At 35.3% G+C, this 12,090-nt stretch overlaps 1 protein-coding gene across 1 annotated transcript; it reads right to left on the bottom strand.

Moving 5' to 3' along the window:
- Positions 1 to 6,409: 6,409 nt before the first annotated feature.
- On the bottom strand, positions 6,410 to 11,413 carry LOC110728352 (lissencephaly-1 homolog). The gene is made up of 8 exons (XM_021908003.1): positions 11,126 to 11,413; positions 9,374 to 10,559; positions 9,196 to 9,286; positions 8,948 to 9,105; positions 8,790 to 8,841; positions 8,342 to 8,421; positions 8,138 to 8,231; positions 6,410 to 8,030 (listed from the first exon to the last, which is right to left on the bottom strand). Exons 2-8 carry the CDS (start codon positions 10,487 to 10,489, stop codon positions 7,492 to 7,494), a joined length of 2,130 nt encoding a protein of 709 aa, XP_021763695.1. The 5' UTR covers positions 10,490 to 10,559; positions 11,126 to 11,413; the 3' UTR covers positions 6,410 to 7,491.
- Positions 11,414 to 12,090: the final 677 nt, after the last annotated feature.

Here is a 12,090-nt window from a genome sequence, read left to right as displayed (position 1 = left end):
ATTAAGAATATGTTGATCTGAAACTTGATCAATTGTATGTTACTGCTATATACAAGTATGCTTTATTAAATGAAATCATATGTATTTCCTCGATCAAGGTTTCTGATTTCGCTGTATCTTGTTCGATTTTTCGCCTATAGACGAGGTTTGATGCTGCTTTATTAGTGTTGAATCTTCTTGTTACTCCATTGGTTCCTGAATTATGTTCTACATTGCTATTTTGAAATAGTCCCAAGATAATTTGCCGCTTTCTAGATTCTAACTTACAAGAGAGTTTTAAGTTCTAATTAGTGAATGATATGATATCTCTGAGAATTTATAACTCAACTCCTTGAAGATAAACCGCCTGATTAAATCTGACATATCGCTTAGAAATCGAGTGAGATTTATATGAACGGTATTCTATTGTATATAGTGTATACTTAGTTATTTGATTGATTGGTTGGTGTTGGTGAGATGATTGGGGGGAATTAGCTGTGTTAGTTATTGGTTATGTTATTTTGTTGTAGATTGCGGACCAACATAGTTATTGTTGTTGAAGCTAAAATATTTTGTCTATCTTCTGCTAGTTTTCTTTAGATTGGATTTTGATTATTTATTTCAACAACTTATCCTTTGATCATCAAATAGTTCGTGTAAATAGGCATATGGTGGTTGAAGCCATTATCACAACAAAAGGGAACTTTTATCTGCTCTTGCATTGCGTATGATGATGTAAAATTAATCTTAGGGTAAATTTAGGATTCTAGGATAAAAATTCTGGGATCATGATTTATTGATAGTTTTGGAGCTGAAGTACCCTATGATCTACATCATATGGTGATCTTTACTTTGCTCTTTGCTTCATTTAACCCTCTCCCTCCATTGCTTCTCTCCTAGCCATTTGATCTAAGCTGGTTAATTGATATATCTCATTGAGGTTTAAGTGAGGTGAAGTTTGTGATCTTTGTATTTGTATGTAGTTCTGTTTTCTCCAATGTTGAGGTGTGATGTTCAAGAAAGAATTCGATCATGTTTTATTTTATTTTTAAACTTGATTGTATCTGATCCACTAGGTTTTCCCCATTTCTATTTTCTAGTTGTCCCATTGAGTTTTCCCAATGTACCTTGACTACCTTCCCCTGCATTAACTTTTAACAAAGTGAAAGAGCTCTCTTGGGGCAATCTTGATGGGACAAACTACAGATGGAGTTCTTTTTCCCTAAATTAAATCATAGGTAGACCCTTCTCGGCTTTTCTCAATCAAGGTCTTTTGTTTTGTTGAAATTATGTTTGAGTTTCATCTGAAGATTAAATGCAATAACGAAAGAATGAAGAAATCCGACCTCATAGATGGGAAGTTGTTTGTGAGGGTGATGATAAACTAAGAGTAATGAGTCGTTTAGGCAAAACTTCACCCCTTGATTAAATCAAATATAATGTTTGAAATTTATTTGTTATCCAGATTTGCGTTAATTTATACTCTACTCATCCATGAATTGAACCATTTAGCTAATGAAATCACAAATAACATGAGAATTGCTTTACATCATTGATGTATATATTTTGGTTATTTTAAATGTTTATAAGAATTAGATTAGAAGCTAAGAGAAAAATAAGAAGCAAGGAAAGCCTTTGAAGTGGAGGACAATGAAGTTTGTTAGTGGTTCTAGACCATTTTTCTTCTCCTGGTTTGGGTATTGTTTTCGGTTTTGGTAATCTTATCATCCTTTTGAATTTTTCAGGATTTTTGTGATGTGTTATGTTCATTTTGAATCACGATTATTTACTGATGTTGCTGCAAACTCTTCCCGATGACTTCAAATGCCATTACTTTCTAAAATGCAACAATATGATCTCTGCTAGAATATTTGAGAATGAGAAAGATAGTGGAATTACACACCAAACCTTGGAAATTTGTCCCTGTACCCATTTTCTTACGATCTACGCCTTAACTCTTCAATTATCTTTTGGATGATTTATTTCTTCATTCTTTGTACTATATTTTATTTTCTTGCTTTTACATTTATACAATTGAACTTAAAATGTGAACATTGATAAAGACCTACTTTTGTATGTCCTTAAGTTTGTACTTACTAGAAATATTGAGTGGCCCAATATTTTGGGCTATTCAAAATAAAAATGTGGCCTATACGCCTATTAAGTGTGACAGAGAGAGTGCATTGTGCATACACCTCTTATTAAGTTGTTTGGCTGATGAGTTTGGTGGAATGAATTGTGTGAATTATCTTGAAGATTATGATTAAAGAGGTACTTGTTAAAGATTGATTATTTATCTATTTTGGCTTGTATTTAGCAAAGTTTCTATGCCTTATAATCTTATATCCATATTTTTGGGTCCATTGTGGTTGGAGATAAAAAAATTTAGCTTGCCCAAATTTTGTCATCAGTCTTGCTTCATAACAACAGTTTTGTGTTTATTTGGATATTGAAGTGTTTTCTAATCAAAGAGTAGTATTATACTATGAATGGTAGGTGATTAGTGTGGGAATATGCATATGGTAATTGAAGCTGCTATAATACAGAGTACCTAAGGCCCTAAGGGAACTTAATTTTATTCTTGTGGACTGGTGACATTAGCATTGATGATAATATAATCATGGGTGAATCTAGTCTTAAGATAAGAAAATATGGGATCTTGGTTGTATTTTGGAGCTAAGATAGCCTGAAACTGTGGTCTACAAGATTAGAGGTAATTAAAAGGTGATCTTAGGATGGAAAATTCAGCTGTTAGGAATGTTCTGGTTGTTGTGATAATCAAGCCTGAGCTCAAGGAATTTGGAATAGAGTTACACTCGCTCTTCACTTTAGGTTTTTTGATATGCTCAGGCATTGGAGAGCTATTACATTAATATGTAGGAGTACTCCCCTGATTAAATTCAAAATTTTAGTTATCAGCTAGTAGCTTGGGCAAGACTGGTAGATTTGGTGCAACTCTTGGGATTTTGGGACTGTTTGCCAAGAATTATCAATCACCTCTCATAGAAAATTAATAACACACCTACATTTTGTTCTAATTTATGCTTCAGCACTGTTTTTCGCAGCATTGCAGGCATTACTTAGTGCTGAATTGCGTACGATATCTTCTCAATAAATGATACAGTAGTTTGTTCTTATGATTTTAGATGGCTCAATATGTGACTTTTTTTTTTTTTTTTTTTTTTGGGGGGGGGGGACCGTGGGGGGCTTTGGCCTTAGTTAAACGGAATCTATTTGTTAACGAACAAATAGATTTGTCCTGTGTTGTGTAAAACTCAGACACCACCCTGTGGTTGGGCTTCATAAACTGTTTGATGAGTGATTGAGAAGGCCGAACTGCATCACAATCAGATGCATCATTTCACAGTACGATTTTTGTCCCAGTGCAGTGTCTTTTATAATTTTTTATCACTCCAAAATGTTGGTAGATTGAAAAATTGAAATCCCAGGTTGTTGGGTCAATTTATCAGAAATGAGTTGGAAAGGTTGTACTACTCAATGTGCATTTTTCCTTGTGTTGCTTAGCTAGTTAGTTGTTAACTCACAGAACAGGGGTGAAATTAGCTGGTAAAGATACTATAAATTGAATTTATGTTTGCGCTCTCTCACGACAGTCATAAATACTAGTATAGCCAAGAACGATGATCAATTGTTGTACTTAGTGGCTGAGACTAATTTCCATATTCCTACTACTGATATTTTTAATTTTCTGCATATCATTGATAGCTACTATATTTCCTTCAATATGAAGGTTCACTTCCATAGCTATTGGGGCCTATGGCCATAATAATAGTCCTACGGATACTCTTGTAGATGGCAACTGTTTCAGCTTAAATAGGATTCAGTTTCTCCAAGTTAAGACATGAGCTCTTAAGAGTCTCTTGGTAGATAGCCATTAGTCATTTAGAACTTATGCCGGGTAGATAGCTATTTAACCAGATTAAAACATTAGGTATGCGTCTGTGTTCCATTTTTACTACGTATCTTGTAAGATCGATCCTCATAATAACTATGATCTTAGCGTCTTACACTACAAGTGGTGAGGTACTAGTTCTCAGATGGTCCCTTGCAGGGTTATCAGGATCAGGCTCTTTAGCATAAGCTATTCAAGGAAAAATGCACATTTGTATCCAACGTTCTAGAATTAGCATTTGGCACACGTTCTTTATACTCCAAAATTAAAATGAGAATGGACCTATCATTTGCAAATAGAGGCATCTGGCAAAGCTCTTTTATGGTTTTTAATTTTTAAGCTGTCTCACCTTAGCATGGACATGTTACGGGTGTACATAAAGACAGTTTTTCGACTTGACGTTTCGGGTTTCAATGGTTATGGAACAAGACAACAAATGATGGCTCTAGCTCTTACAGTGGGTGAGGGAAGTTGTACTAAATAACCCATACTTCGTCTTTTTGCATCCCATTTATACATGGATCCTCGTCCAACTGGCTTAATCATAAATGGCTTCCTAGACTTTTTGTGTCAATTCAAGGTCATACACTCATACGTTAGCCCAACTATATGACTTGTACCCCAAAAAAAAAAAATTAAGCAGATTTTTTTCAATATTTCCCCCTGAATTGTTATAAGAATTCATCATATACTCCTAATGACAATAACATGAGTGGAATTTGGTTAATTATGCATCGAAATCACCTTAGATCTCTCCCACCATCCCCGAAACCACTCTTCTCTTTTCTTTAACCTCCGAAACCATTTGGGGTGATTTTGTGGGTGGAAAAAAAATGTGGGTGGTTTCGGGAGTAGGGGAATGTATTTAGGGTGGTTTTGGGTCATAATTAACCCTAATGACTAACAAAGTGAATAATAATTAGTCATCAAAGGGTATATGGTGTATTTTGTGAAAACTCGGTGGTATATGATGAATTTAAAAAAGTTCAGGGGTATATGTAACTAAACTTTATTAACTTTTTATTCAGTTCACCTTATTTCAGGATTTTATTTTATTTTTTTATTTTATTTTTATTATTTCAAATTAGATCGGACAAAAATAAAAGTTTAGATTAGATCGGATAAGAAAAAAAAAAGTTATAAACATACTTTATCGAGATCGTCTTATGAATTTTGTACGAATCTTTACCATAACCATTGATAATCCCTGTTTGGCGGATAGGTTGAGAGTAGGTTTTACAAAGTTTCCCATCCTATGAACATAATACTCAATTAATTTATGCTATGTCATACACTCATACGCGTTGAAATATTCACAGTTGGCCTAATTATATATTCCGTACAATGTTGTTAGTGTTTTGATTGTTCACTAGTCATTATCAATCCTAATGACTGTTTGTAGTTTTGTCTTCTTAAATTTACTTAGGGTAACTAATTTTTTTGGTTCTTACAGATTGTTAATGATAAATTGATAATCAATTAATTTTAAGATAGTAACGACCACGGCAATAATAACTGTTCTACTTGTATTATTTAGGACGACAAGTGGATGCTGTTTTACACAATAATGCTATTGAAATAGAATTTGAAGTAGACATGTAGTATAATGTTGTGTCCAAAAATGTTCCTTTTTATTGCTACAGTAACATTGATGCAAGTATTGGCTGACATATGTAAGTAACGTAACCACGGTAACATTTTAAATGCACATTCTCATATTACTAGTACGAGTTTACGATTAGACGTAAATTCGAGTACACATTTATGTTCCGGATTAGTTGCTACACCTCGTTTCTTGGAGTGCGAATCAACTACTCAAGGTAAGATGCCTACACAGCCCAACACGGCTACTCCTATACTACACTGTCGGAGATGTACTAGCCAGAGAGCCAGTGAACAAAACAACTTGGTGCTTGCTGCTCCATGCTTCTTTGCCCATAAAGTGTCTAAAAAGAGCGTTTAGAAAAGTCTGACATTTCATTGCAAGTAGGCAACAGACTTAAACAAACTTAGGCAACTAGATTTTGACAAGCCTAAAACTATCACCTCATCTACCTCCAGTTAAATATGAGTATCTCATTTATATAAACAGGACAGTTTAAAATAACACATAAAATCAGAGGATTGTTATAGATTTAACGACAATTGCTGCACTTTTTGTCAGAAAATTGCTGCACTTTTTGTCAGAAAATTGCTAAGTTGTTTTCAACCTTGTGAAAGATCTTTGAATAAGTCGGCTCTAAAAAGATGATAAAAATTTTGCAACTTTTTTTTAACACTAGCCTGTAAGGCTAACACCCCATGCAGAAGAATGTCCTGCGACATGTTCTTTTTCGAGCGAAACAGACATACTTGTGGCCGAGTTCTTGAGGGCAGCACAACGTGTTAATGAGGATCTCGCTAATGTGCCTTCGAAATTGTAATAGGAAATGAATGAGGCCGATATAGCTAAATCAAATACTCGAATAGAAGATTGATACTGAATATTGATCATTCACCAATGCAAGAGCGAGAGAATGTCAAAAAAAAACATCATATCTATTTTCTTTGAGAAGTAAGGCGATACAAATAGACCAAGTACACTCTCATCTCCATATATAGACCGGGATATTGGATACATTAGATCCAGTATTCGAATCCCTCCTCCCCCATTTTGATCGTTGTATTGGCCATTGTGCCTTTACATGACCAGAAAGGGTAGGAGGGTGACCCAAAAAAAAAAAAAGAATTCATTTACACAACTTACAATTTGCATAGACCGAAGATCTAACCTGATAGATCTAGTAAATCCTAAACTATGGTGTTAGTACATAAAATGTCAGTAATTGTCCTAAACACACATATTTGACTCTCTATTTAACCCAAAAAGGGGTATATTTACCAGCACATAGCAGTCAATATATGCTGCATTCCTCCTACCTACAACTTGAAAAATGTCGCTCTTGCTCTCTCGTCTTGAATACTCGTATTACTAATGTTGGATGTGGACTTGCAACCAAACAGGAACATGGGTTGATCTCCACTTTTTAGCAACGGACCGATGAGCCGATCCCATTGAACCCCACCAGCTCTTTTGAATTTTTACTTAAACCCAAATGTGCCTGGGCCTAACCATGGGGACAACATTCAAATGGCGGACAGACGAATTTAAATCATTCTATAACAGCCAATATAGCATAAAGGCTGAGGCTTCCCCACTCCAAAAATTTCCTCCTCCCGGGGATAAAATCCACCAGCTTTGCAATCACCTTCCACACAATTTTAAGAGGAAGATATCAGAAGAGGTTCCACTCAAGACCCCACAAAGCTTATTTATATGCTCCTATCACATGGATATGCAATCCCAAATAGCCAAAATTAAGCACATAAATTGCTCCTTTCTGGGCCACCTCGCGCTAAATTCTCATGGTAAATGAATGGAAGAATCATATGATTATGTTGGGATTTGCCCGTAATTAGCATCTGTAATAGGCTAACCTCAGCATCGCATTATAGCAAGAGGCTAAGCGGAGATATCTGGCATGGACCCACCAGAAAGCGAGATGCACCCCGCTGTATTTTTCCAAGCTTTTCCTGAAATATTGTTAAAACCAGGAATTTCAATGGGGTACTGGTAATCCATAATTATGGAATGATCTGATCCTGCCATCCCATCCAGCAGTTACAATAACCATTCCCCAGGCATTGGAATCAGATCTGCTCTGACAAGTTTTCAGAAATCTGTACTCAGATTTGTGCATTGAAGATGTTAAACTGGGAGAACGGCTTGGGGAGACAAGCTTTTCCTCGGGCCATAATGCGGAACCTTTAGGATGATACAGCTCTAAGAAGAAATCCTGCCTACAGGAAAAATGGGGTGGAGAAAAGTAAGGGCATGAACCATGAGGCAAACCATTAAAAGCACCATCGCGCCACTGAGTTCTGTTGACATCGTTTTGTAGCCCTGGCCAAGGCAGTGCAACAGACGCATTGGAAAGAAACCGCTCAGAAGACTTAATCTTCTTTGTCTGTGACGAGTCAGCATAGTCCTGATCATTACACTTCCAAATATAGACATTGGAGTCTTCAGATGCAGCGACTATATGCTTGCCATCAGCAGTAAAAAAAGCTGTGCAGTGAGCACCAGTTTTTCGAAGGCCTGGAGAATAGAAGGGGAAAGGATACAAATCAATTAAGGAACTTATGAACTGTTTTAAAACACTGATAAGTCTTGCATAAATACTGGAATTCTAATGAAGAACTCACCCTTATATTTTCCAATCACATTCACCCCTTGAAGAATCCTAACTTGTGAGTCGGCACATGAGATCATGACTTTGTTTGGGTCTTGAGGAAAGAACTGCATAGAAGAAACTTTTAATGAAAACCATGGCAGATTATTCCAAACAAATAGAATATACTCTATAAAATAGAAGGGGAATTTGGTAATGACCTAGAAAGGATGAATACCTGAAAACCCGTTATCCGTTTCCCAGATGACTTCTTCTTATTGTGCAAAAAGATCTGAGCATCTAACTCCAATTGATTATCTGAAACACAGAAGGGAGCACACTTCAACAAATCTCTTTCAAACACTAAATCCTCCAGACAATACTTTAACCACCTAACAAAAAGACTAAACAGTTACTTAAGCTCGGAGGTAAATGAATTAGGTTTCACCACTACATGATTATTAGGAGCGATATGACATACTTAATACTTTGCTTAACTAACCTTCTTAGACATCCTATATACCAAAGCCAGATCAGTTTCTATTTCAAAAGTATATGTTTATAATTGCACTGATCACACTCTGTGAAAGCAGATATTTACAAGTTTACATCATACCCAATGGAATACATAATGATTAGAGTTGCATTTAAAACAGCTGGGACAGGTATCTAGCAACATTTAGTACCTGATATGCTGTAAAAACGGCAACTCCCTGCAATCGACCCAATGATTCCTCCCTGATAAAGGAGCACAATTTATAAGTTTACTACATAGAAGATCAGTGGCATTTTGAGACTAAACAATAAGTTTGAAAATATTTCAGACAGCAAACAGACAATGTACCTGGCCATCAGGGCGATAACACACGGCAGTTACTATGTCTTTAGTCTCAGTCCAATTGACAACCTTACAATCAGATATTTCCCAAACTCGAACCTTCCCATCTATTGACCCGCTAATGAAGCAATTGTCATCAACAGGGTTAAATTGAACGCAAGTTACTGCATCAAGACCAAAATAACTCAATAAGCAGATGATAAGAATCAAGAGTGGCATTATACAATTATATAACAAGATTCTCGAAAAATTACCATAGTTATTATGTGGAAAGACTCGAAGACAATGGTCGGTTCCCACTCGCCACAAACGAACAGTTTTATCCACTGATGCTGATAAGAGACACTGCATTTCAAGCAAGAGATGTAATTAGACGAGTGTCACAGCAATTAAAAAAAAAAAGTATACAATACCTTATATGCAATCACTTACATCATTTTTGGACCATGATAGATCCAATACTTCACTCCTATGGCCTTGAAACGCATGTAATGGCTTTTCCGATATCCGAAACACCTTTGGAGGAAGAACCACACAGGCTGAGTCAGAAGTTTTCTTCAATTTGCCATTTTTCTCTTTATCATGGCTGAGGGGTTTCAATTCAGAATGATGGTTCATTGTGAAGTACACACATGATGGATCCATTTCTGGAATGTCGATCTCATTCGATCTATCATCCTCCACCACTTGCCACACTCGTACAATTCTGTCCTCCCCGGCACTAGCCAAGAATTGCCCATCAGGACTAAATTTCATTGTCAAAATCGCGCCTTTATGAGCTTGGATGTTCTGGCCATAGTAAAGGGCTGACAGTTCCTTTGACTGTTTCTTTGTTTGATGAACCTTCACTCTCTGAATTCCTCCCCTAGCAGATGAATCACAGTTACATGATTCAGGTTCTCCCTCCATAACACAATTAAAGCTGCGTAATCTGTTCAACCACCATTTCTTCACCTTCTTGGTAGGCCCCACTGAACTGCTCATTTCTGTATTTTCAACAGGTGAAAATCCTTCACTCGACGAAGAAGAACTCAAACTGCCCTCAGACTGCTGTGCTCTGACAGTATCATCTGAACGCGATTCGTGGTTTTCATCAACCACATTGCCCTTCAATCCCTCACCTACATTTTCCTTATGAGTCAGATTTCCAGACAACTCTGTATCATCAAAAGAACAGAATGATACAGGACGCCTGCTCGACGAAAGCTGACACTCAAATCTTCTGTTTCTCAGCTCATCACCATTAACATTTGTAATCCTATCCACCTCAATTTCAGAATCACAACTTTCTTCAGAACAATCACCAGAAAACTTATTATTTACATCAAAGCCCAACCAATTAAAGAATTTACTACGACGAGATTCAACACTTTCTGGATTTTGTATCCACACATCAAATTGTGCACTACTAGACACAGAACAACACGCTTCACGGGAAGAACTCAAACGGAAATCGCAATCGGAACCCGAATCAATAAGCTCCTCAAGAGCATCAAAAAACTGGTTTTCACCAGGATCACTGCAAGTATCCATTGTTTGCTTGAGCATAAGCCTCAACCCATCAAACCCCTCCTCAAGTAACCAACTTTATTATATAACCTCGGCAATGTGCAAACTCCTGAATTTCCTCCAAACAAGAAATTCCCAAATGAGCAAAAATTTTATACTATATAAAATTCAGATAATAAAGTAAAACTAATTGATTTTCTCATAAACAACATATAGACACACAAATTCCAAGACCAGTATTTTTGCACCAATATTATTATATTTACACCAAATAAAACAATTCTAGAAATAAGCACAAAAACACAATCAATATTAACAAAGGATCCCGATCCAATAAACTAACTGAACCTGGTCTTTTTACACCGCAACACTCAACATTTGGAAATGGTCAAATTTCACAATAATTAAGCTTTCAAAAGTTTTAATTTTTAAAATTAAAATTGAAATCGTATAAACCCTACTTGCATTTTCCAGTAAATTAACCCCTTAAAAAAAATCAAAAAAATCCATCAACTAAAAACCCTTGAAAAACACCCATCATCAGAAATTCAAATCAAAGTAATACCCACTTCAAAAATCCAATAATTCAATTGAATTCCACTCGAAAACAACCCAGAAATCAAAATTAATTACATATGAGCCAGAAATTAAAAGGGGGAAAAGAAGAAATCTTACAAAAAGATTAAGAATATGCCGAGAAATCAGAGTAGGAAGTAGGTTGATCCAACATTAAGAAAATGAAATTTGGAGCTATCTAGAAACTTGATGACTCCAGGAAAGAAGAAGAAAGAGCAAACCAAAGCAAAGCATGATACAGAGGAACTACCAGGAAATAGAAAATTATAGTACATGGGAAAAATAAAAAGGAAAATAAATAATTGTTTAAAAAAAAAAAAAAGCTAGAAAATCAGTACTATTTGGAGAAAGGGATTTTTAATTTACTTAATTATTTTGGTTTTATTTGAGGAAGCTTTTTCTTACCGTAATTTTTTTAGTGAGAGAAAATGGAGGGTCCAAGAAACGATAGAAAAAGAGGAAGGTGTGGGTTTTATAAATTACTCGCAAGTAATTTTCCACTTTTATTACACAACTATTCAATTTGGAAAGGCAATATTATTCTAACCTCTAGTAAAATTTTGTAAAAAACTAAAAATTTTACAAATAAAATTATACTCTTTGAGATACATACTTGTATATCTTGTTATGATATCTTTTTTTATTTGTGGTATTTAGGTACATCATGTTAATTTTAAAAGTTGTAAACATTAATATCCCGATCTTATGGGATATAGAATTATGACAGATTTTGCGTATACAATTACATTATTGACATAGAGTGATAATTGACATCAATATAAAGTATGCCTAGTTTGACACTTTGTGACTTCGCGTTACATTTATTTGTGCTTTTGTTGGGTAGTTAGCTTATTGTGTACTTGGGCTTTGCCCCTCTATTTCACCAAAATAAATATATACTTATTATTTTTAGGTAATCAATATTTTTCTATTTTTTTAACATTGTGTAAATGTTTTTATTTTGTTGTATCTGAGTTTAATTGTCTTAACTTATACAAGTAGCATTAAAAACTTATAGCATTAGTTTTAATTTTTTATTGCATTTATCTATTTATTTGTATGTT

The sequence above is a fragment of the Chenopodium quinoa genome, unplaced genomic scaffold, assembly GCF_001683475.1.
Source record: "Chenopodium quinoa cultivar QQ74 unplaced genomic scaffold, ASM168347v1, whole genome shotgun sequence".
Taxonomy (NCBI): Eukaryota; Viridiplantae; Streptophyta; class Magnoliopsida; order Caryophyllales; family Amaranthaceae; genus Chenopodium; species Chenopodium quinoa.
Note: the sequence above shows the minus strand (reverse complement) of the source record. Positions and strands in the feature narration are given on the sequence as shown.